The 27,713-nt window shown below is 38.5% G+C and overlaps 1 protein-coding gene across 1 annotated transcript; it reads left to right on the top strand.

Annotated features, from left to right (window-relative positions):
- On the top strand, nucleotides 1–27,561 carry LOC308510230 (vomeronasal type-2 receptor 1-like; the record flags this gene model as incomplete). Its single annotated transcript, XM_081079370.1, is given in 4 exon segments — nucleotides 1–43; nucleotides 26,565–26,698; nucleotides 26,700–27,482; nucleotides 27,484–27,561. Coding segments are annotated over 4 exon segments (1,038 nt in total).
- Nucleotides 27,562–27,713: the final 152 nt, after the last annotated feature.

The following is a 27,713-nucleotide window of genomic DNA, read 5'->3' as shown; positions in this document are numbered from 1 at the left end:
ATGGTGGCGCTTGTAAGCTTCGACTCCATTAGTGAAGTTGGGGGTGAGGGGTTATGGAGACGCAAGGTGAAGGGCTGGGAATAAGGTGACTCCAGATGTGGTGACAATCAGAGAAGGGCAACGATGGAGTGTTTAAAGGAGTCAGGGATTGGGAACTCCTAATCACCCCTCCCCTGGGAGAAACGATGAAAAAATTAATCAATAGCAGAGTTGGGACTTGAATGCAGCTGAGTGTCCCTCCAGTCTGACTATCCCGAATGAGTATGTACCCATGGACCTATGGGAAGTATTGGGCTAGCCTTTCCTGGTGCAGGATTGTCCATTGCCCAGGTGTCAGTGGCCGCTATTCCTGAAGCATGCTCAGCTCAGTTGGAGTGCTCCTCTAGGAGCTTCTGTACCCCCAGTGTGCTTTTGAAGGGATAAATGTAAACTTTTGGCTCTTTCCTCACCCTGTGTTGGAGCATTCTCAGGGTTGGAGAATTCAGAGCTCTATATGGTATTATTCACAATTCCCTGAGTGAACTTGCACAAGTCTCAACCTTAGTGGGTTTTGGGGACAAAAATGCTTCTTTTCCTGGCTTTACATGTTTGATGCTAGATTAGAGTGAGAAAATGCTTTGGAAGTGCATTGCAATAGGACTATTTGAAATGGAAGAATACGAAGCATGCAGAGAGAGGTATTTTTAAGGGTTCCTAGAAAATCAGAATGGAATTTAATATTCCCTTGAAGTAAATAAGATATACCCTATTAAGCTCACCAAGAAAAGACTATCAGGAACACATTTATTATCCTAAAAAGAAATTAGATTTATTTTTCTTGCTGTAACACGAGTGCAAGCACACCAAAGAAACCAGGAAGAGTTGGGAGAAGCTTCTCGTAGGATGTGAGTGGATGCTGGATGATTCAAGGTGGGTTTAAGGTTGTGGAGGCCATTTGTGGATCTGGTGTTTTAGGAAACAGCACCAGTTTTGAGATTGTGTAACTTAACAATGCTTATCCATCATATAGTGAGGTGGGCGAACTCCTTGGTAAGGTGAAGGACCAGCAGTCTCTCCTGTTAAACAGAAGAGGGGGATGTTTCATCATTTTTGTGGTTGCACAGTGGCCTCATCTCTGTCTCATTCCAAATATGGTGACGGAGTGGCCTTGTTTCCACACTGCTTCTTATTCTGTGAGTGTGGTTTATATTCAGTTGGGAATACCAAGGTACATTTACCCCTCCCCAACCCATTACCTTCCTGTGATTCCTTTTCCATATAGTCTAGATCTATGTTCATAATCTTCATTTTAATATCCATCTTATCCAGATTAAAATGGGAGTGGAAAACGATTAACACTGGTTACTTCTGGAAGTGATATCTGAGGGTTTAGGGAGAAATTGTCACTCTGTTTTACACACATATAGTATTTACATTTTATGGGTTAATTATTTTAAAAATTAAGTTATTAAAACCAAAAATGAAACCATGTAAGAAATGGCAGAGTGCTGGGATGTGCGTTTTGGCATTGGGGATGGTCTTAGGGATCATTTTAGATTTAGTATTTTTGTTGTTGAAGGGAAATTCAAAATTTCCTTTTGGTAAGGGGATAGTTAGGTGTCTTGGATCTGTTTAAAAGATAATTTTGATAAAAAGCTAACCATCATGCTTCTCATACAAATGTAAAATGAAAAATTTCAATATTTTTTATTCATTAATTAATGGGGAACCAGTAAGATGTATAACCAGTTTGAGAGAATTTGAAGAGCAGACACACACATAGACATCCAAGAATGCTGAAATGGATTTGCTCAATAAATATAAAACTAGCTTTTGGGAGGGAGAAGATTATCAGTTTGCACCTCTACCTGACAAAACCCATTGCCATCTATGAATGAGAATCATTTGCATTGCTGTCAGTTATCCACATTTTCAAAGCTGTAAAATAGTTCAAAGACAATGAAAGGCAGACATAACCCAGAAAGTGCGTTGGACCGGATGCCCAGTAGTCTTATTGGACTATGTTAAAGTTTTTCACATTTTTTTCCTGCCAGCTCAAAATAATATTTGTTAAAATTTAGGTGTGTTTGCCTGACACCTGTACTGATGATTATATGTCTTAAAAGAGAAAAGGGAGAAAATTTGTTATAACTTTATTCTAATATTTATATTCTGGGTGATAAGTAACCAACCCAAAATGACTGTTTGTAAAGAAAAGAAAAATTCACTGACTTTAAGATTGACAAGCTTATCAGTGAATTGTTTTAAATTAACTTTTGTTTTCTATTTTATCTTTTGGGATGGGGCAGAAAGCAAAGTATCAATTATAAGATAAAGAGTAAATACAGTTTTTAAAACATTCAACTCTTTTTTTTAGTTTCAAGTATACAAAATAATGTAATAGTTAGACATTTCACCCCTCACAAAGTGATACCCCCTCACCCCCAAGCTGTTGCCCTTCTGACATCGTATATAGCTGTTACAGTTCCACTGACTATTCCCTATGCTGTACTACACGTCCTGTGACTATATATATTGAATTATAGTTGACATACAATATTATTCAGCTTCAGCTTCAGGTGTACAGTGCAGTGGTCAGGCATCTATACCATCCATGAAACACTCAACTCTTAATGATGGTTTCTTCCTTTATTGCATTGGGTATGTTTTTCAGAGAAAAGTTGATATATTAATACCACTCAGTGAAATAAATTCATGTTCCTATTTTACCTGATTCATTTAACCAGAAGAAGAATTTCTTTCTTCCCTGGATATGAAGATCATCCACTTGGTTTACTTGGGTTTTTAAAATTTTCACATTGTGTCTCTTTTCCTCTCTCTCTCTCTCTCTCTCTCTCTCTCTTCCCCTTAACGGAAGAAAGCTTAAAATGTTTTGATCTAATTGCAACCAGGAGGGGTAAGCTGTGGGATGGGGAGTAGGACTGTTGAGGAGGGGTGAATCGGAAGCCCAGTCATGGAACACTGCTTATGTCTAACTGATCAGTGAAAAAAATCAAGAGATTTTATTTCTTCATCTGCTTTTCCCATTCCTTCCTTGTCATTTCTTTGCTATTTTTCATGTCACTGCAAGGTATACACATTGGGTACTATTTGCATTCTATGATGAAAATTAATGGAGTTTTATTTGGGAAAGAAAAATAAAAAATTGGGGAAAGGGAAGAAGAAAAGAAGAAAGGTAGAAGAGGGATTTCATAATTTTTAGAGAGTGGCACTAGCCACTGTTCTCCCACACCAAACCAAACACATTAGTTACCAAACACAACTGGGAAAGGAGCCTCAGAATTCCTCCTGATTATGGAAATAAAATGGAAATTTAGAATAAAGTAAGAATGACATGTTGGAAGTAGTATCAGTCAGGTTTTCCCTGTATTTACTTGCTGCACTGGGACAGCACCCATACTCCTGGTAGTGGGGGGAAGTGCTATGACTCTGGGAGGGGCAGTAAAGTTTTTATCAAGGATAACGTTTTATCCTTTGCTTTGAAAAAATGTTTGCCCAAGTTTCAGAAAACCTTTGTTTACTAGTCAGAATATTGTTTCCTCCAGTGTAGGTGTGGCAAAACCCAAAATGTAGACAGTGTTAATTCTGAAAACAGATGTACCCCCCGGGGAATAGCTCTGCCTTTGGTTCTCAGTGCTATCAAGTCTCCTTATTTGGGGTTCCACACATTCTTAATTCCATAGGCATTAGTAGTCTGAGGTTTGTTCTGCAAACCCTTTTTTCACAGATGGTGAAAATTAATATCTTTAATAAGAAGAGTCTGGTAGTGTCTGCGGTGGTAGAAATGATTTATAAGAGCAACTATATTTGAGGCATCTTAGAAAGATTATATAGATATTTAGTTAAATTAAACACATATTTATTATTTAGACTACCATGTTCTAAGAGGAACATGGAAAAACAGCATTCTGGTGCGAGTTATTGAAATTGCAAATCTGGCTTATTTTATCTCTTTCTGAACCATGGTTTGAGTGAATGAACCAACAAACAAAGGAATATCATAGCCCAATTTGAGATTTAATATGTATCTTGCTAAATTAGATCAAAAATTATTATACCCTAAATCTCTCTATAGTGGTGGTTTCCAAGATTAGAATTGGTTCAAGGCAGTTGTGTTGTAACATTTTGTTATTTAACAAACCTTGAAAGAGCATGACTGTGAGCCAAGTAAATTTATTAGCATGTTTCACTGAACTGCATTTGAACAACCAGGTAAATTATTTTAGCTACGTTTCAAAGTGCTTCTCATCCATTCAGAAGTCACTTTGACACTTAACCTACAGTAATCAGATATTACTGAACACTTGACAGAAAACTATGTACTGATGATAGCATTTAATAAAGTATAAAAAAGATATTTTTCAATGCTAATAAAACATATAGTGTTAAATAGATCATTTAATATGTGAAAATACCTTTTACGATATATCTTCTGGTTGATTTTGATGTGTATGTGTGTGACAGACCCTACATTTTCACTTCAGATTTTGTCAGGTTGATTTGAACTATGCCCTTTTTCAGAAAAAACGGGACCTACTTTCTAAGGTTTTACTGAATTCTACCCAATTCTACCCAGTGTGACATCGGCATCCAGGGTTAGTCAGGCATCTCGGCAATGACCTTCTGCAAAGGGAGTCTAAAACACTGGAGGAAAAGAAAGTAATGGGTATCTTTTGTTTATTTTGTGTTCTTTTTCTGCATATAAGATTCAATAACCTGAATGAGAGACTTCTTTAGTAGCGAAGGGACAAAGAAACACTGTTAATTTCTAATGTTAGTTGGGCACTTCATTTTGTGCCAGTGGCTATATTGAGTGTTACACCTGCTATTTCACAGCCATGCTTAATTCCTATAACACTCTTAGTATTGTCTCTCTTTTTTACATGCGAGGAAACTAAAGTGTAGAATCGTTAAGTGACTTGTGCAAGGTCACATAGTTAGTCCTGGAGACAGATCCTCACACGTAACCCCTGCTTTTGTAACAAAACTGATATTTTTGAAATAATTTCTGATGTACTTGCCTTTTGATAATTAGGGCTAGATCGTGAGGTTTTTTGTGCCAAGGAAGGGAAAAGATAGCCACCTGTAGAAGAGAAGCTCATGGGATTGGTAAGAAGAAAACTATGACATAAGGAAAATTGCTTCCAGAAAGGAAAGTAAGTAGAAAGTCCCCCTGGTGCTAGAGGAAGAAAGGGGCTGAGAAACTGGAGGGTCAAATAAGAGTTTCTTGACTTTCCATGTCCTCAGAGTTGAACACAGGGTGGGAGTAGTTAAACATCTAAACAGGTTGGGGGCTGTTAGAGAGTGTCCAGGCTGGGAGACTAAACAGTTGAGGGAAGCCATGGGTTTTTATGGCACCTTGTTCAACATTGCTCCATTTCCATGGGCTCAGTTCAGAAGTGGCATTAGGCAGAGATACTTCTGTGGATGGGCTTAAAATAGTTCCTCTATTCTCCATGCTATGTACAATGGCACACCGGAGAGTCACAAGTACTTGAAGACTGTGTGGAAGTGGAGAGGAATATGGAAGCTGAGAGGATTCACTGGAAGAAGCCGGGAGTTGTGGAAAGGAGGTCACAGAGTGAAAGGCCTTGTGAGGGAGGTATGATTAGAGGTCTGCAACCCTGTTGGTGGGCACTAACATGATAGTCACAACACTGATCAAATGGGAGGAGGCCAGCAAGGACCCAGAAGATGGCACATGGACCAGAGGCTCTTCCCCACCTTCTCATGAATTTTCCCTTGAACTAAGCAGAAAGGAGAAATGGTTGTGGAGACTTCATAAGAGGGAAGAAACCACCATAATGAAGAGTCTAAATCTGAAACACATTGGGTATTTGCCTTAAGAGAGCACTTAAAATGGAAAGAGATGCTGGTACCAGTCTTAGGCAGAATCAAGTGTTCCTCCCCAACATTATTCCAGCTCTCCCTCAATGGCCACCAGCAGAAATGGAAAATAAAGTACACATTTGAATCTTTGTAAGTTCTGATTCTGCTATATCACATTGATGTACGTCTTACACATTGGAAGTCTCTCTGGCAAGTTGAGCAGTAACCTAATTCCCTTAAAAACAAACTGACTAGTGAGACCCCTTAGGCACTAGAAATTCCTTGAGTCTTGAGCGGATGTCAGGCAGCAATTTCTGCCCCACTGGAAATCCCCAAAGTGGAGGAGGCTGGGAGAGATCTGCTGGGAATGCCTCCTATTTTTTGTTCTGAAAGATGGATAGGCAGCTGGATATGTGTACTCCCAGGGGCCAGTCACTGACTGGAACATTCATCAAAGTCACTAAGGTCCTTTGTGAACTTGAGAATATTGCTTACCTTTTCTGAACTCTAGCTTCTTCATGTACAAAGTGGAAATAAACATAAAATAGTATTTGCTGCATATAGTTTTTGTAAGGCTTGGTGAATAATGAGAAAAATATACTGTGGCATATAACACCATTATTGTTATTAATACTTTTATCGTTGCTCTTACTGTTCTTATTGATTGGTATATTTTGAACTAATAGTTGGGGGCCTCTGATGGGGATAAATAATCTAAGCCCATGCAAAGCTATATGTGTGGTTTTATGAAACACCGCATCATTATTCTCTTAAAATCCAAGCTCTGTAACTCGAGATCTTACTGTATATCATCTCATTTTCTAATTATTTTACTTATTTTTTTTTGATTCTCACCATCTAAACGATCATTTCTAGGCAGGCACTGTGTTTTATGGCACACAAATGCCCGTTCCTGCAGTAGAGGTATAAAAAATGTGAACTAGAGATTAGAAGTACTCATTTTCAGCCAGTTTTAGAAGATGGAAAAGTCCTTGAAAACAATGCTGAACAAATAATATAGGAAAAGCTGCATGCATAGAAATTAGAAATTAAGAAATCAGATCCTATCAAGCTCTTAAGAATTCTAAAATTTTCCTTTTATTTTTTCATTTCTTTCATTGCTTAAGTTTATTGTATTGCTTTTTCTCCTTTATTATTACCAAAACAATTCAACCTTAGGCTCACTGAAGATTAAAAAAAAACAGGACTAGCTTAAAGAGTACCCATAGCCTATGCACTTTAATAAGTTGACAGATAGCCTTCCACATCACTTCTAATACAATGAAAAGGATGATTAGACCACACCTACTTCGAAAATTATCAGAAGTTATATAACCAATTCCATTATATGGACACTTAGGTCATTTCCTACTAACCCCTCTTATTGGATATTCAGGTTGTTTCCAAGTAGTCCTTTTTGTTGGATATTAGGTTATTTCCAACTCATTACTATTATATTACCTATCACTGCTGTAACAGATTACCACACATTTAGTGGCTTAAAACAACACAGATTTATTCTCTTACAGTTCTGGAGCTCAGAAATCTGAAACCAGTTTCAGTGGGCTAAAGTCAAGATGTCGGCAGGGCTGGTTCCTTCCGGTGTTTCTGAGCGAAGAATGTATTTCCTTGCCTTTTCCACCTTCTAGGAAGCATTTCAATCTCTGCATTTGTCACATTGCCTTCACTTCAGCATAGTGTCTCCCACTACTTTCCTCTTATGAGGACAGTTGTGATTATATCATTGGACCTGCTTGGATAATGTATCTCAAGATAGTTAACTTAATCACACCTACAAAGTACATTTTCGGGGTCTGGAGATTAAGACATGCACGTCTCGAGGGGCAATTATTCAGCCAATAACAACCAGTACAAACAATATGAGCAGGTAGAATAGTCTGGGAAAATACTAGGAAAAAAATCCTGAATATTTTGTGAAAAGTGATAAAAATATTTAAAGACATATGAATAGTTGTAAAAGTGCCCAAATTTCTAATGCTGCCTAAAATAGGAACCAGTGCTGTCCATTTCAACCAAGGCATTTCAACAATTTGAAGTCTTGACCAACCTGTTTTCCATCAAATAACCTAAAGTTCACCACGTAAGTACAAAGAAAGGTAAGTAAGGTAGACTGTGGAGCATTGTGTATCTCAGATGTGAGTCTCGGAAGAAGTGACAAATATTCTGAGATATGAAGGAAAAGGAGTGAATCCGGTGATGGGGCATAAGGGAGAAAGCTACTGACACAGGAAATATGTGAGTGAGAAAATACCTTGAGATAAAAGAGCATTGTGTGTTTAAGGAACTGAAGGCACGTTTATGTGGCTAGTAGTGTGTTTTTAATTGACAGTGAGAGGGCAGTGCTGCAAAAAGAGGAAGCTGGTTAGTTAACTAGGGGCTGGATCAAGATGGACCTTGTAAGGTCTGTTGTGTGTATAGATTTTATCTTCCAGCAGATGCAGAGGACCTGGGTCCTCTGATACATTAACTTAATGTTGCTGATATGGCAAATTGATCTGCAGATTTAACACAATCCCTATCAAAGTGCCAGCAGATTTTCACCCCCAGAAATTGATGAGCTGATCCTAAAATTCATATAGAAATGGAATGGACCCAGAATTGTTGAAACAATCATAAAAAAGAAAAACAAAGTTGGAGGACTTACATTTCCTAATTTCAAAAATTACTACAAAACTACAGTAATAAATACAGGACACTACTGGCATAAGGATAGACCTAGAGACCAAAGGGATAAAAATCCTTATATTTATGGTCAATTGATTTTTGACAAGGGTGCTGTAATAATTCAATGGGGAAATGGTAGTATTCCCAATAAGTGGTACAGGAATAGTTGGTTATTTATAATTAAAAAAATAAAAACAGCAACTTAGACCTTACCTTGTATCATACACAAAAATCAACTCAAAATGAATCATAAATCTACATGTAAGAGTTAAAATTTGAAAATATCTAGAAGGAAACATATAGCTTTCTTTGAGTCATTAACTATTAGGGACATGCAAATCAAGACCCATGAGATACCACTTGATACCCACTAGAACGCCTATAATAAAAAAAGGGCTGATAATAACAAGTAGTGGCAAGAATATGGAGGTATGAGAACTGTCATACATTGCTAGTGGGAGAGTAAAATGGTACACCACTTTAGAAAAGAGTTTGGGACTTTCTCAAAATGTTAAGCATATCGTCATTATATGGTTTAGCAATTCTACTTCTAGGAACCTAAGCAGAGAATTAAAAACATATGTCCACACAAAGACTTGTGCAAGAATGTTCATGGCAGCACTGCCTGTAACAGCCAAAGCGTGGAAGCAACCCAATGTCTATCAGCTGATGAATTGGATAAATAAAATTATATATATACATATACATATATATACACGTATATGTTTTATGAATATTATTTACAATAAAAAAGAAACATTGAAAAGGAATAAAGTACTGATACATACTAAAACTTGGATGAACCTTGAAAACAGTATGCTAACTGAAAGAATGCAGTAAAAATGATCTCATATTGTTATTATTCCATTTATAAATGTCCAGAATAGGGAAATCTTTAGCAGCAGAAAAGCAGATTAGTGGTGGTCCAGGGTTAGGGTGGTGGTGAGGGGTAATGGGAGTGGCTGTTAATAGGTATGGGTTTGTTTTGGGGGTGATGAAATGTCCAAAAATTAGGTTGTGGTGATTGTTACACAACTCCATAAGAATACTAAAACCCATTGATTTGTACATTTTAAATGAGTGAATTTTATGGTGTGTAAATTATATCTTAATAATATTTAAAAACTGAAGTCTAATACATACTACAATACATAGCTACACCTTAAAACATTATGCTATGTGAAAGAAGCCAGACACAAAAGACCACGTTATTGTATGATTCCACTTAAATGAAATGTCTGGAATAGGCAAATCTACAGAGACAGTAAATAGATTAGTGGTTGCCTCGGGCTTGGGGTGAATGAGGAATGGGAAATGAAGTTTCCTTTTTGAGATGATGGAAATGTTTTGAAATTAGATTGTGATGATGGCTACATAAGTATAAATACACTAAACACTATTGAATTGTGTGCTCTAAATAGGTGAATTTTATGGTATGTAAATTATATCTCAATAAAACTGTAACTTTGACAAAAAATGGCCTGGGAATTAGCACGGTCAGTTTCCTTCAGTGTAGGAACGGAAGAGGGGCAAGATTGGAGCAGGCATGCATGTTAAATTTTTCAGGTTAGAGTGAAAGCTGGCCAGGTGTTCTTAAATTTTACTTTTTTAAAAAAAGATGCTCATTCTCTAAAAGACTGTGATTATAACATTTCACAACTCTAGTCAATTGCTTACATTCTTCACAGTTTTTGTTCTAGCCACAGCACACTCTAGCTACGTAACATGTGATGTATCCATGCAGAAAGGGTGCTTTAGGTTCTGTAGGAAGAGTTTGCTGCTTAGCAAGCCAGCTGATTTAGAGGTAGGGGATTAATCAGCCTGTCAAATTATGTCCCTGAAAAATAGATGCAGCGGAAGAGATAATATCTGTGGCTTTCTAAGTTCAGCAAGGCAGCTGTTTTATGCCTGCAGTGTCTGAGTGTCTCTTTCTTTGGCTGTAATTGAGAGCTTTCTCTAGACACACAGGGGGCTCTCCTGTAACAAGTGGTTAGTACTGATGTGTTAAAAAAACAATACCCTGCTTCTTACACACCCCATGCTTCTCATCAGTAACTTGCACCTCATATAACAATACACTTATGAAAACAGGTTTATTTTTAGGCTTCCTTTCTTCTCATGATTAAGATACAGAACATATGTTATAATATCACAAAATTCAAAACAGGCAGTAAATTTTTAACTGTTGGAGACATACATTTAAAAAGATAGAATATATATATATGTACACACACACACACACACACACACACACACACACACACACACACATATGAGGCCTGACCATCAAGTTCACGTACTGGTTGCAATGATGTTGCTAACCTTTTTTGATACCAGAGGGATTATTCATTATGAATTTGTACCAACTGGACAAACAATTAACCAAGTTTACTATTTGGAAGTACTGAAAAGGCTGCATGGAAAAGTTGGACAACCTGAACTTTTCGCCAACAATTCATGGCTCTTGCATCACGACAATGCACCAGCTCACTCGGCACTGTCTGTGAGGGAGTTTTTAGCCAGTAAACAAATAACTGTATTGGAACACCCTCCCTACTCACCTGATCTGGACCCCAATGACTTCTTTCTTTACCCAAAGATAAAGGAAATATTGAAAGGAAGACATTTTGATGACTTTCAGGACATCAAGGTTAATACAGTGACAGCTCTGATGGCCATTCCAGAAAAGGTTCCAAAATCGCTTTGAAGGGTGGACTAGGTGCTGGCATTGGTACATAGCTTCCCAAGGGGAGTACCTCGAAGGTGACCATAGTGACATTCAGCAATGAGGTACGTAGCACTTTTTCTAGGATGAGTTCGTGAACTTAATTGGCAGACCTCGTGTATACATATATATCATAAAGTAAAAAACAGCAATTTAAAAACAGCAATTTAGGTGTTCATTTCTTGACTGTTTAGAAGGACAGCTCTGCAGGGGAAATGAGAAAATGAAGTAGATTATAGAGTATCCACTCATCTGATGGTAGAGCATGAGTAGTACCTAGGATTCTACACGGTTATAAAGCTAAGGGAATGTCACAGAGGCCTATAAAAGCCAAGTGATGCCTGACAAGCTCTGCCTGACCAGGAGATTGCCATCCAGCATGAAATTCACTTCAGTTGCTGTTATCCGTGGGCTTTTCAGAAGCACGTAGGGCTGTTCATCCGCAGTTGATCATGGAGTTTGCGCTTTTCCTTGAAATCATACAACAGCCTTTAAATACTCTTTTATTCTTTGCTAATAAGATGTTTCTTTTTTTTTCATAACCTTCAGAGGCTCAGGTGTTTTCCTTTGCTTGAAGGCAGAGAAGAAGGACTGAATAGTTACTGTTCCTGGAAGGGAGCCTGACCTTCGCCAGGGCCCTTGGCGAACAGCAAGGATCAAACAAGTTGGGGGGACAGATGCAGACCTACGAGCCTGGCTATGAACACATGGCATTAAATACCCGTGGCTTTTTGCACCAATGTTCATCTGGTGTCTTTTGCCTTGATTGGGGGTTCTTGAAGTCAGAGTCCTGTGGAAATGGTAATTAGGTTTAAAGTATTATTGAAGAAACAATCTCACCTTGATAGTTAACCAAACAATTGGCTACTACTTCTGGCTCTGACAGCACGTTATTAAGTTATGATTGAACCAGAACCAGAGCATTACTGACTCCTTCAGACCCACAGACTCCAAAAAAGGCCATTTAGCCCAAAGTGTCCTGTTTGGGGATAAGGGGCTGGCAGTCCAAGGAGATGGAGAGCCAGCCAGCCAAGAAGCTGATTTAGGACTCACCTTCCGGGATGTGGTCTGCGTCCTTTTTCTATACCACAAAGAATGTGGGCTTTGGTATCTGCACATTAACATGTACCAGCCACGTGAACTCAGGTTTCTTCATCTTTAAAGTGAACAAAAGAAAACCAGTCATGCATGGTGTTATGAGGGTAGGATGAGGTGCTGAGCATCCATCACTGAACTTAATGAGAACCCTCTGCACAGGAGCACTGAGGTTGTTTTCCTATTCTCTGCCTCATCTGTGATGAATTCTACCACATTCGGAGGATGTAATCACTGTGGCCCTGGTAAAATGTACTATCATCCCGGGAATTACAGAAGCACTGGATACCAGAAGCCTCTGCACCAATCAGAAGCCTCATCAACACTGAATCTAGTTCTGATATAGAGGAAGAAAAATGTATGTGAAAAACAATTGTATGTAAAATGTGATAAAAATGCTGGGTTTTGTTGTTAATGTCACTTAACCTATTTTAATGATTTTTTTAATGGTCCCTAGTATAACTTTTGCCCAGAGGATTAAGACAAATCAGCTTTGGTGATAAACATATCTTTGTGCAAGGGTAGCCCTTGGCAACAAGAAGGGTAATTGCTTAGAAACAGCTACCTTCTGGTAAGAAGGGGAGAGCAAAGAGGAGTGAGGAATAGTTCCAGATAGTTCCGAGAAAGGCCGTGGACTAAAACCTTTCCCGCTCAAGAGAGGGGTTCTCAGGCTGTTGGTGGTCTGTCACCCAGAGTGTCCTTTTGTTTGGATGAAGCCAGACTCTGAAGCACATCTGGGAAGAGATTCTTCTGGGAATCTGTATTTTTCTTTAAGTCTTTTCGGTTATCATTTTGAAACTCTGAGGGTGGAACCTGTGGACTATACAAACTTTAGAAAACTAAGACGAGTCAGACATCTGACAGACAGAGATGTCCCTCAGTCAGGGACGAGGAGTGTGTGCCATCTGCTAGCTCACTTGTGAAGGCCTGCTCTGCTGTGGGGAGACTGACACGTGGGGCTGCAATTTCACCTGGGAGGTAGTAATAGGAACCTCTCTTTGGGGATTCTCCAGGGTCACGTAGAGAGTACACTTAACCAACAATTGTGTATTGGAAATCCTTCAGTGGGTGAAGTGAAGGAAATGACTTTTGTGTGGAAGGGCTGGTGGGACCAAGGTGACTGGTAATCATGATATTAGGGTGGTAAATGTGTAGGGTGTGTGTGTGCTGGGGGACTGTTGTAGTTGTTTGTACACGTACAGAGGAGGTGTAAAAAAAAGGAGGGGCCATTATTTTTTGCAGTAGCATTTTTTTCTGTTTATAAAAGAAATACAAGAATATTGTAGAACATGGGAAAACATAGAAAAATATAAAGAAGAGAATTGAAATCACCCATAATGGACAATCAGCGAATGATTGCAAGTACTGTATGGGTGTTGATTTGGACTGGAAATGAACATGGAAACATGACAACAGTTGGGTTTTTAAAATAATAGGAAAAGGGATTTTTGTCTCTTTTTTTCTTCTTTTGATTTCAGTTTGCAGTAGTTTTTCTAGTGCTTTTAATGGAAATATACAGATGAAAGAGCTATAATATATTGGTAAAGTTTATACATTTAGAATGTAATTGTATGTGCTGCTTTGTTATCTGTTACTTTCATTTTAAGCATATTGTGAGATTTTCCCTTGTGAGTATTTTCTAAAACATGATTTAAATGGTTTCTTTGTATTCTATCATGTGAATACCTCATAATCGATTTTAGAAATTCCCTATAGTGTACATTTAGTTAGTTCCATTTTTTACAATTATAAGTAAAACTGAACTCAATATCCTTATGCGTCATGTTTGTGTTGATCTGTATTGTGTCACTGAGGTAAATACTATGAAGTAAAATCATGTTATCAAAAGGTATACACATTTTTCATATTCCTGATACATATAATGGGATTGTGGTCTGAAAATATGAACTTATACTCCAAGGGGAGATGTTTGAGAACGACTAAAGAGGGAGACTGGGAGACTGGGAATTCATGGTGAGGTGATCTGGAGAAAGAGATTGGGAGATATCCCTGAGAGGGGCCCAGCAAGAAAGGCAGGAGGAAAGATTCTCAGGAAAGAATGCAGAAATTCTCAGGGATTTGTGTTTGCACCAGTGAGAAAGTCAGCAAAGTAAGCCAAGGTCAACACTTCATCATGAAGAGGAAGGAGATTAAAGAAAATGATGTGTATGAAAAATGTTCCTTGAACTCTTATAGGCTTTACAAAACCTTTCTAGGGTAGCTTATTATCCTAGTCACTGATGAGGAACTTGAGGAACAGAAATTAAATGACTTTCGAACTGTCACACTAGTACAAGAGACAGAACACAGATTCAAAATGGTGCCTTCTCATCGAAATCCCCCACTCGACTTTTTATATGCCCCTAACAAAAGAGCTTGGCATGATGCCACTTTAAAAAAAACTTTCTGATGAAGCAGAATGCCCTTTCTCCCCTTTAAGTGAAGAGCAGCTCCCACAGGGTGGCTGAAGTGAGAATGAGTGAGGCTGATGAAGAAAGGGACAATTTCTATAAAATGCAATGACTCTGTTTTAAACTCAAACCCCACTATTATGTCATATGCTATTACTAAGCACAACAAACTTTTATGAGGCTCTTTTCCAAAGGAATGCTCAGCTCCTGATCCAGATCCATAAATTGCAGGTGAGTCGGAGGCTCTGTGATTGGCGGAGGCATGACAATTATGTGGCAAGTGGTGGCACGCTGAGTCTACTGAGAAGCGACACTCACTCACTGGAACACTCTATCAAGGGGCCTCGTTAAAATGCTTAACACTGGTCATCTCCCTCAAATTCACCTTATTAAAATGGCCAGCAGAAAGAAATACTTGGTTCTAGGATTTCTTGCTTTTTGTATGGGCTGAATTGAGCATTGATGGCAAAGAAGAGACAGAAGAACAGACCTGTTGGTTGCTGGGCAAGTTTGATTTGAATGGGTATGTAGACGTCAAAACCCATTTACTTGTTATTGGAGGACTGTTTCTGATTCACACTAGAACCATCCCAGCAAACAAGTCGATGTTGGAACAAGTGTCAGCAAAATGTGAGGGGTAAGCCATTCCTTTTGTCTTCTTTTTACATCAATCACAGGTGGTGGGGGCGAGGGAGTTTTGGGTGTGGGAGTCAGAGTCTGGAGCTGGAGTCGTGAGGCCAGCCCTAGTTCTGACAGGATAGGTACTTCCTGTTTCTGGGCCTCCGTTTCTCCAAGGTGGACATTCTAGGATTGCTCAGAAATAAGAAAAGCTTGGTCTCTAGTGGGTCCTTTCCTGCTTCTGTACGTCACAAAGAAAAAGGACAGGTTTTGTATGTTGCAGAACATGGCTCATCAGAGGAAGGCCTGTAGTGGCAGCAGTGGTGGCATTACCCAAGGGTGTGCTGGAAATGTGGACTCTCAGGCTGCATCCCGTGTCTGCTGAATCAGAATCTGTGTTTCAACAAGACCTCCTGGTGATTCGTGCATACATTAAGGTTTGAGAAGCAGTGATACAGAAATAGGCAGTGGTTACAGCTTTACTGTGAATTGTTATTAGACTACACTCTCCACAAGTGAAAATACAGAGTGGGAAGGCTGATTTATTTCTGAGCTAATGTTCACAGCAAGATTCCTTCATCTGGAAGGCTTTTGTCCTTCTCCCCTAGCCCCGAAATTGTCATGTCCTAAAATGGGATCCGGAACTGATAATCTGAATTTGCTAACAATCCATTGTACAAAAGGCAAACATGGGTCAGATTTCTGGTTGTGAAATGTGTGTGTGTGTGTGTGTGTGTGTGTGTACACACACACACTCACACACACTCTAGACATGAAAAGATTACCAGATATTAAACGAAAGGAAAATACTCATAGCTATCCACTATTTTACTACCATAACAAAGCAGCTCTTTTCATTCTTTCCGAGTCCTGTATATAAATGCAACCATAATTTTTGCATAGTTGTGACCATAGCATGGATACGATTTTATATTGCCCATTTTACATTATAGAGTAAGCATTTCCGTGATGCTGCATGGTAATTATTAATGCACACTGTAAAATTTTTAGCAATTTCTTACACAATTAAATCTTTACTGATCAAAACTATTTTTCTTTGATCATATTTCATGCTTTATATTTGAAATATCATTAGAGTGATGGACAAATTGTAATGTTTGCAAAAGGAAAGGATTGCAGTTAGTTCCTATTTACCTCTTTCCTGGATCTTCTAATTCCTTTCTGTTCTTACAATGAAGCAAAGAAAAGAGAGATGAAAAAGGCTTTTGTTCACAGCTTCATTATTGTGGGAACAGTTTACTATTTATCACAGAATTTTTCACTTTTTCAATCCCTAAATATGTAAAATGAAAACTGGAGTTTGTCATACTACAGCACACAAGTATTTTTAAATGGAATCACTTAATTTGTTCTTCACCTTTCATCAGAACTTCTGACGGTTATCCTCCTAGCAAGGTTAAATGAAAAAGCCAATGTACACATTTTTAATAAAAACTGACCCCTTTCATTAAAAAACTAATTTGGCATATCCACTGTGGTTGAAAGAGTGGTGACAAGTAAGTCAGTCCTACTTTAAAAATAATTCACTCTACCAGGGGTATTTTGATTTCCCTAACATGTCCACCTGTTTGTTTTTTTTAATGTCTATTGGGGTGACAATAGTAAAGTTACATAGATTTCAGGTGTACAATTCTGTATTACATCATCTATATACCACAGTGTGTTCACCACCCAGAGTCAGTTCTCCTTCCACCACCATATATTTGATCCCCTTTACCCTCATCTACCACCCCCATTTTTAATTAATTTTCAGAGTAGCCTGACGGTTGCTGTATATGTTTTGTCCAGGGATTTTCATTGTAATCAGTGGGAGAGAGAGGGTAGAGTGTGCTGACTCGACCTCCACTTTAACTCAAAGCCTGAGGAGCTTTGAAAATATTTCTTCAGCGTGTTCTGACTTTCAGGGTTGCTGCTGAGAAGTCTGATGACCTTCTGATTCTTGATATTTTGTATAAAACTTTTTTCTAGCGATCCAGGGCATCTGAAAAGCCAGTTCCCAGCCCAGTAGTCAGCTATTTCTCTAGAGAATCCTATTTCCATTTACTGGAGAATGGAATGTGGAAACCAAGATCTGAGTGCTAGGTGTGTGTTCATTGGTACTGGGGAAGTTCTGGTAAATTCAGAATAAGAACTCAAGTTATAGTTTAATGCCATAAAGGAGTTCCTTCATTTTAAAAGAAATCCTCCGGGTACTTTTTTTGTAATAAAAAGGATCCGATATGGTAAATAACAACCCTTTAATTTGTTATTTGAACGTATCACTGTTATAATTTAAATTTGCTCAAAGAGCAACAAATATGTATTAGGATTGCAGAGAAGAGTCTTTAGGAAGGGTCAAGGGACCACCTAGTGTCAGGGTGAATGTTGATGGGTTTGTCTATGACAGGATTAAGGTGCCTTGATGCATTGCCCATAAGATGTCAGTAAGTTCAAACGGTGAAAAACAAGACCTCACAGTAGAGAGGGTTAAGAGGTACAGTTAAAAATGCTTCATAAATGTATCAAAGTAAAATTTTTTGATTTACTTAAAACTGAAATGATAATGCAGTCAAAATTCATTCTTCTCAGTTTATCCCATTAGCAGATTTGATGAGAATATGCATTATATATTTGTAAAACCCTTTTACTCTTGTGGGTTTTTTTGACATTTCTAAATTCTTGTGCATACATGGGTGGTAGGGAACTATGTGCTACCATCCAATGATGATAAACAGATGGAATTATGGAAAGGTTGTTCCAGAGAATGGTCAGGGACTGGTAACCATTGAATATTTCCTTGCTTGACTCTTTTGAGGAATGGAAAGAAAAAAAAATTCCTCTCCCCTATGTACTTAGCAATAAAAATTATCCTGTTGTGAACTCTGATGTAGGTTTCATGTTGATTGAGAACAGCATAGGGGAGAGGGAGAGGGAGACATCAAAGGGCAAGTGACCTGGAATGGCCCTACTGGTAGATAGCAGCTATTATCATCCTTACCTTGGTAGATTGGCTTACTAAAGGCTTTCGATTATATGACCTTAATCCCTATGACAGGGATAGGGCAGGAGTAATTTTCCTCCTTTTACAGACCAGGAAACTAATGCTTAGTTAAGATACATAACTTGTCCAAGGTTTGACATTTGACAGAGAAGAAATACAACTTCACATTATCAGACACCATAATTCATGCTCTTTCTACTATGTGGTGTGGCCTCTCTGGTTTGTGGAGGGTTAGGGACTGGACTGGGCTCTTTGGTTGGGACACATAAGTCCAGCATGTGGTGCTGACAATGGCCAAGCACACAAGATATATCCCAGTGCAGACTGGTCACGTTCATACTAAAGAAAACATACTCTTTCCCCAGCTCAAGCTGAACAGGTGAAGCAAGAGTAAGAAAAATATTATTTTGTCAGGGGATTCCTGTTGATGTCTATAAAATCAACAGGATTTTGTAGGTATAGAACCTTTTTGTTTTGTAGGTATAGAACCAGCCCCATTTACTGTTGTATCCATGACTTCTTCTATACACCCTGTCCCATGTATTATTCCCTTGGCTTAGAATCTCCTTGTCCCCAATATTTGCCAGGCAAATTCCTACTAATTTTTTAAAACCCATTTCAGATGGCCACTTCCTGGGGAAACCTCCAATTTTCCTAAGGCAGTTGTGAGCCTTTCCCTCACCTATGCCCTCAACACTCTTGCCACAAGTGCAACATGGATCACATTGAAGTTTGCTATTAGTACCTGTTTATTTGTCTAACTTCTCCCCGATCTGTGAACTTTGCAAGGCTGGGAGTGGATCTTGTTGATCTTCATCTCTTTAGTACCTGACATATAGGGAAGGGAGTGGGGGTAGTAGGGTAGACTGATACCTCTAAGTGGAAGAAATCTGGGAAGGAACTCAAAATATCCTTCTTCCCTAGATATGGAGGCATTGGAAAATATTAGTCACTTTTTACCTTAGTATAGATTAGTGCTGTTCAGTAGAAATAGATAAGCTACACAGGTAATTTAGAATTTTCTAGTAATCAAATTAAAAGACAGAGATGAAATTAAATTTAATGTATTTTATTTAACCCCAAATAATATTTTAACACGTGGTCATTCATTACATAAGGAAAATAATATGAAATTATTATTGAAATAGTTTAATATTTTTGAGCTAAATCTTTAAGTCTTTAACTCATGATGGTAAACTGAGTCTGGACATTGATGAGAAGATGGGTCTGCATGAAGGAGAGGGTACATATAGGCAAGTAATAGAAGATAAGATTGGGGATGATGGGTGAGAATGATGGTGTCAGAGACAGAAGTGAGGAATTTGGGAGGATAGGGTTAATGGGTATGATTTTAGACATGTTGAATTTGATGCTATCTAGTGTGTATTTTATACTTACAGCCCATCTCAGTTTGGCCAACCACTTTTTAAATTTCAGTTGTCACACGTGACTAGAAGTTGTTGTATTAGACAGCTAAGATAGAGAAAAAGAAAAAAATCCAACCCCATGAATTAGATACGAGTTTTAAGATTATTTTCTTTATGGACTCTGTTTTATAGGCAATCAAATTTTTACAAGTGCATTTTTTCTGTTTTTTTTACCCTTGATTTCTAGTTAACGTACTATTTGGAGACACTTAAGTTTACTACTCATAATAGAATGTGAATAGAAATTGATGAAAATGGAGACATAACTGGATACTATGAACTCTAAATTGGCAATTAGATGACAATGGAGAGATCACCGTTGTGAAGGTAGGAGAATATATATTCAAAAACTCTAAGTTTGAAATGGTGATTAAAAAAAATGCAACAATATTTTTGAATACTGAACCATCAGAGCTAAGTTACTCTGACATCTTACTTTATTTCTATATACACGAGGTCTGACAATTAAGTTCATGAACTCATCCTAGAGAAAGAGTTACATACCACATTGCTGAATATCACTACGGTCACCTTCGAAGTACTCCTATGCACCGATGCCAGTGCCTAGTCCACCCTTCAAAACAATTTTGGAACTCTTTTTCTGGAATGGCCATCAGAGCTGTCATCATATTACGCTTGATGTCCTGAATGTCATCAAAATGTTTTCCTTTCAGTATTTTCTTTATCTTCGGGTAAAGGAAGAAGTCATTGGGGACCAGATCAGGTGAGTAGGGAGGGTGTTCCAATACAGTTATTTGTTTACTGGCTAAAAACTTCCTCACAGACAGTGCTGTGTGAGCTGGGAGGTCTTTCTTTCAATCTCTCTTTTTATCCTTTTCTCCCTCTCTGCTTTCCATGGGTAGCTGAACACATATAAACTCATACCTACTCACAACAGCACACACACACACACACACACACACACACACACACACACACACACACACAGTAGTTCTTCCCTTTCTTTGCCCACCCTTCAGCAGTACTTGCATACATTATGACAGGATATAAAAATAAAGCCTTGTCATTGTTTGCCACTCTAGGGGCATTTGATTACTTTGACCTAAAGCTGCTCTGTCCAATACAGTACCACCTAGGTACACGTAGCTTTTAAAGTTTAAATGAATTGAAATTAAATAAAATTAAAAATTCAGTTCCTTAGTCAGATTAGCTACATTTCAAGTGCTCAATAGCCATGTGAGGCTAGGGGCTACCATATTGGATAGCACAGAGTGTGAAATGTCTCTCACTGCAGAAAAGAAGAGCTGCCCTTGGGCTAGACTATAAACCATCTTCTGTGGCCCAGAGCTCTCCCCCTCAGTGGGGCCTGAGACTTCGCTTTTGTATCCCCAGTGCTAAGCATATAGTAGGTGCTCAATATAGTGTTTTGCACGAAAAAAGAGAAGATGTTACCACTTACATAAACAAAATTCATAAAATGCTCCTACTAAAACTGATGGAAAAAATAGTACAATTTTTTAAAATAGTAAAAGCTATTTTAATGTTTCATCAGGGCACAGTGATTTTATTTTTCTCATCTTTTAAAATTAAAATTGGGGTTTTATTTGTATAAATAAATTGGTTCAAATGTAGCTCAATACAATTTTACTAAGTATGTACTATCACTCCTCCTCTGTGTTAAGTGCTGCAAAAAAACCACTGCTCTCAGAGCACTTATGATCTAATTAATTGAATGGGCAAATATTTATTGAGCACAATACTATATGTGCTAGATACTGTTCTAGGAATTGGGGATACATCAGTGTACAAAACAGAAAAAAATCCGTACCTAATGGACTTAACATTTCAGTGGGAGGAAATAGGCAATAAACAAGATAAATTGATGAACTATATGTTATCTTAAAGAGCGATAACGTTACAGAGGAAAAAATAACAACAACTGAGATAGAGAGTGCTGGCGGGATTGTCATATTTTAATTTCACGTAATGTGGTCAGGGAAGGCTTCACTGGGGAACATTTGAAGGAATACTTAAAAGAAAGTGAATCCATGCATTATCTAGGGGAAGAGCATTTGGAACAGAGGGAACAGCAAGCCCTGAGGCAGGAGCATACTTAGCATTTTGGAAGAATAGCAAAGAGATCAGTGTGGCTAGAAAGAATGAGAGAGAGAGAGTAGTGGGAGAGGAGATAAGAGAGGCAAGAGAGGGTCAGATCATGTAGGGCCTTATCGGCTATTGAAGGAATATAGTTTTTGCACTGAGTGAAAAGGAGAGCCAAGAGAAACTCTTTCCAGAGGAGAGTCATGATTTGATTTAGATCATTCTGTCTGCCACATAGCAAATAGACTAAAGGAGTGGGGTGGGTGGGGGAACAAGAGTAGAACCACGGAAATCAGTGAGAAGACCAATAAAATAATCCAAAATAATGAAGGTGGCTTGGATCCGGAGAGATGTGGTACAGAGGAGTTCGATTCTGGATGTTACAGGTAGAAGTCACAGAGTTTGCTGACATATTGGATTTGCAAGTGTCCTGCATCAACCAATTAGTGAACGGCATAGGGCAAATTTAACTCATGATGGTAAACTGAGTCTGGATGTTGGTGAAAAGATGGGCCTGCCTGAAGGAAAGGGTACATATAGACAAGCAATGGAAGGCACGGTTGGGGATGATGGATGAGAATGATGGTGTCAGAGACAGAAGTGAGGAATTTGGGAGGAGGAATAGGGTTAATGGGGATAATTTTAGACATGTTGAATTTGAGGTGATGGTGGGAACTCAAAGTCGGAAGGTGTTAGAAATTTAGAATATAGAATTAAAGGTCAGGTGGGAAAGGTTGGTGTTAGACATTAAGACTTGGGAGTTCTTATACAGAGCTGCTGTTCAAAGACAAGAGAGTGAATGAGCTGCTTTATATCAAGGGATAAAAGCAGAGGATCAAGGACCAAACCCAAGAAAATTGCCCACTGTCATGAGGAAGGTGGAGGAAGTAGAATCAACAAAATAAATAAAAGGACCCAATGGAAGCCCAGTGCATTTCAAGAAGGAGTAGATCAATTGTGCCAGATATTGAAGAGAGAAAAAGGAGAACGTGGCTAGAGGAAAAGCTATCAGACATGGTAAGGAACATTTTAGTGAGGTAAATGATTTGGAAGCTAGATCATGAGGGTTGAGAAAGGATTGGATATTGAGAAATGGAACAAAAAGGCCTCGGCTCATTGTTCACAATGATTTTTCAAAGTAAGGTATGTGGAAAGCTCTTTTCAGAAGCCTGCATTGGGAGATAGGAAATCCAGTTCATTCTGTGGACGACACACACACACACACACACACACACACACACACACACCTTACAAGTAGCCTACCTATTGTGTAGCAATACGTACTTCAGTAATGTTACATACCATAACTGAGCTCAGTGATTTCTAGTTGAGTATTTTCCATTGTTAACTAATTCAGATTTAACTTAAGAAAATTCTGATTTCCCAAATAAATATGAATGTGATTATTCACTTTCCACAATAAATCTTTGCTTAATGGAAAATACATTTCATCTCCCTTTTAAATAGGAAGTTCAAGGGAGCTCAATAGAAATGTAGCTTAGAAATCTAGCCCTTTTATGTAGCTCAATACAAATTTACTAAGTATGTACTATCACTCCCCCTCTGTGTTAAGCGCTGCAAAAAGACCTTTTCCTGTGCCAATTTTCCTTATGGAACAGATCTTTCATCTTTCTTTTTTACTAACCCTTTATAACACATCTTTACTTTTAGACTATGCTGGAATGACCTTGTGGAAAGAAATATTTTTCAGGCTCTCAAGATAATTCTTGGGGTCACAGATCCCTCAGCCCTCCAAAAGCAGAAACAAATTTGTCCCCTCCCCGGATTCTCATGGGCATGGAGTCTGGTCTGAGTCCCCAAGTTGGAAAGAGAAAACTTTAGGATTAGCTTTGCGTATCTAGAAGCAACCACAAGACTGACTTTTAGCAAAATTCCTCTCTAGGCTCTATATGTTGTTATTCCTTTTTGTCTATTATCCTTGTTCAGCTGTCCTAGATTTCCTAATGTATCACAAAACGTCCACAGAAATCCAGATGTGAACTCTCTCAGCTTCACAAGTGGTGGCAACAAGGGACTCTATTACTTGTGCTGTATTTTGTTAGCTTCCCCATTCGGTGTGCACCCATCTGTGTCATCCTGGGACCCAGACAAGGAACCAATATGCTGCTTCCACTCTATCCTGTGTGCTAATGGACAGGTGTCATGGGAACCAGGTAGAAATGGTCATTTTCTTCATTGACATAAAAATGAAATTAGATTAAATATGTTTTGGCAGAGATTCTTTGGAGCCTTCTAGCTAAATAGGTGTGAACAACTTATAACAAAAATCGTTATAATCTATTGGATGGTCTGTGCAGTGTGAAAAAACGCAACACTGGGTTTCAGTGCATAAGCTGCTATAGTTGGAAAAAAACCCTGCATCTATGAATTTAAGAGGGGAAAAAATTTAGTATGTGAAATATGAATAAACAGATTTATAAAAATAGTATTTAAAATTACTTTGATTTATGAAATAGATAAGACATTAGTTACAGAAAAAATAGTAAATAATTGGAAAAATAAGTGAATTACATTTCTATGTTTTACTATATTATCTCTAATTTGGAACTATAAGATCAAGACTATTGTCTTAAAGCCATAATTACTCAAAGTTTGTAGGACAGATGAATTCTGCAATTACTGCCCTATGAATTCTTTACTACAACCTGCTGAATTGCTGCTCTTCATGACCAGAGTTAGTTGGGCTGGTTATGCTGAGCCTTATGAAGCATGTTGGAGCAGGTTTATTTTTGTCTCCACCTTCTGTTAAAGATAACACAAATTGTACTTGTCTTTTGTCAAAAGTCCCTCAAGAGCAATTCATTTAAAAGAGAATTTTAAAAGTGTAATAATGTCCCCAATTGGAAAATAAGCACCATGTAACCTGAACAGTCTCTGCAGTTACAGCAAGAGAAGTCCAGTCCAGCAGTCAGAGTGATTAAAAGGGAATTCCAGTCTGTACCTGCATCTTTCAAAGAATATGATCCATTTCATAATCTACCACAAATTTATCTCAAACAAGTTTTCCTTATGTTGCAATATTCTCCCTTAGAGCCTCTGTCCAGCTGAAAGCTCCAAACATTTTCTCAACCTTAGTCAACATGGTCATTTTTGTTTCTCCTCTTATTCTCAGTCTTTCTCTACCTCTTCTCCCAAATCTGCATCTGGAGGGTGAGGAGGGCAAAGCTGATTGGGCAAAGACAAAATTCTCTTCAGTAGGTGAGGATGATACTGAATGGAAGACTGAAAACACTAGTATTTTAATTAACCTTATCCTTGACACAATTCTCTCGATTGTTTCACCTTAGTAGCTTTAATTTTCTCATACATGGGAAATCATCTATGAATTATTCTGGAGTTTATGAGGATGCACACCTCCCTTCTCAACTGGATAACTGGAAGAGAAAGAAAGAGGAATCTTACTGGACAAAGCCCAGGAGGAAAGGCTGAAACCAAGAAGAGAGACTGAATTTCTGAAATTGAAAATAATTCTCAAGAAACCGTCGACAAAATAAAGAGGCAACCGACTGAATGGGAGAAGATTTTTGCAAACAGTGTCTCCGATAAGGGCTAATATCCAAAATATACAAGGAACACTTGAAGCTCAACAACAAAAAAACAAACAACCCAATTGAAAAATGGGCAGAGGACCTGAAGAGACATTTCTCCAAAGAGGATATACAAATGGCAAATAGACATATGAAAAAATGCTCAACATCACTAATCATCAGAGAAATGCAAATAAGAACCACAATGAGATATCACCTCACCCCAGTCAGAATGGCTATCATCAACAAGACAAATAGGAACAAGTGTTGGAGAGGCTGTGGAGAAAAAGGAACTCTCATACACTGTTGGTGGGAATGCAGACTGGTGCAGCCGCTATGGAAGGCAGTGTGGAGGTTCCTCAAAAAATTACAAATAGAATTACCATATGCCCCAGCAATCCCTCTCCTGGGTAGCTACCCAAAAAATTTGAAAACATTTATACATAAAGACACGTGTGCTCCAATGTTCACTGCAGCTTTGTTTACGGTGGCCAAGACATGGAAACAACCAAAATGTCCTTCGATAGATGAATGGATAAAGAAGTTGTGGTATATATACACAATGGAATACTATTCGGCAGTAAGAAAAGATGATGTAGGAACAACATGGATGGATCTTGAGAGTATAATGCTAAGCGAAAGAAGTCAGACAGAAAAAGTAGAGAACCCTATGATTTCACTGATATGTGGTATATAAACCAAAAACAACAAAAGAACAAGACAAACAAATGAGAAACAAAAACTCATAGACACAGACAATAGTTTAGTGGTTGGTTACCAGAAGGTAAGGGGGTGAGGGGAGGAGATGAGGGTAAGGGGGATCAATTATATGTTGATGGAAGGAGAACTGACTCTGGGTGGTGAACACACAATGGGATTTATAGATGATGTAATACAGAATTGTACACCTGAAATCTATGTAATTTCACTAACAACTGTCACCCCAATAAATTAAAAAAAGAAAAAGAAAATAATTCTCAATCTGTAATAAAAGCTGCATACTGTAAGACCATTTTATCACAGCCTTTTAGGAGATATTATATATTCTCTATATAAAAGGATCTCAATGAATCTTGCAGTAGGCCTTTGGCTGCTCAGAGCTATTACAGCTGAAGGGGTCAGTTGGATTTCTTTGCAGTCAATCCACTGTTCTTTGTCCATTAGGTCAAAGGGAGTGTGAACAACGTGGTGAAGACCATTGGCCAAACGCACAAAGGAGCGAGTGTGCGCTGAAAGAGGTGGAATTCCTTGCTTATGACAAGGCCCTAGGATTCACGCTTGTCATTCTCTCCATCTTTGGGGTGCTTGGTGGTCTTGGCAGTCGCAATTTTGTATGTGACACACAGGCACACTCCGCTTGTGAACGCCAATGATGGGGAGCTGAGCTTTCTCATTCAGGTTTCTCTGGTCATCACGCTGCTGTTTTCTATGCTTTTCATTGGCAAGCCATACCACTGGTCCTGCATGGCCCGCCAGGTTGTTCTGGCCCTGGGCTTTTCTCTTTGCCTGTCCTGCAGTCTTGGAAAGACTATTTCACTGTTTTTAGCCTACAGAATCTCCAAATCCAAAAAAATCCAAAACCCGATTTATATCCATCCATCCGCCCCCCTTTATTGGAAAACCACTGTGTTAATCTCTGTTCTAGTGGACATGGGCATATGCACAGCCTACTTAGTATTGAAGTCTCCAAGGATGTACAAGAACGTGGAGTGTCAAAATGTAAATTCCGAAATTCTGGAATGTGAGGAAGCTTCTATCGAATTTTTATGCTCTATATTTGGAATTGATATCTTCCTGGCCTTGCTATGCTTTCTTATAAGCCCTGTGGCTGTGGCTCGCCAGTTGCCCGATAATTCCGATGAAGGAAAATGGATCACCTTAGGGAGGCTGGTTGTTTTTATTGTCTGGATCTCTTTTGTCCCTGATTACTTGAGCACCAAAGGCAAGTTCAAAGTGGCTGTGGAAATATTTACAACCTTGGCATCTGACTATGGTTTCTTGGGCTGTATATTTGCTCCCAAGTGCTTCATTATTTTGCTGAGGCCAAAGAGGAACACCGACGAAATTGTTGGTGGACGAGTCACCACTCGTCCAGTTGGATAAGAGCATCCAACTGACTTCAGCCTCTGTGAGCAGTGAGCTTAACAATACTGCGGTGTAAAATGTTATGGAGGACTGGAGTTGTGAATTTAAAGCACTGGTGACATGGTTCAACATTCCCTTTCAGGTTGTCTGAGGCAGCTACCTGATGCTCTGGGGTAATACTGAGGATTTGAGTTCTGGTAGGATAATCTTAGCGTGATATATGAACTC

Source organism: Rhinolophus hipposideros, assembly GCF_964194185.1.
Source record: "Rhinolophus hipposideros genome assembly, chromosome: 2".
Lineage (NCBI taxonomy): Eukaryota > Metazoa > Chordata > Mammalia > Chiroptera > Rhinolophidae > Rhinolophus > Rhinolophus hipposideros.
This window is presented reverse-complemented; position numbering and strand designations above follow the sequence as displayed.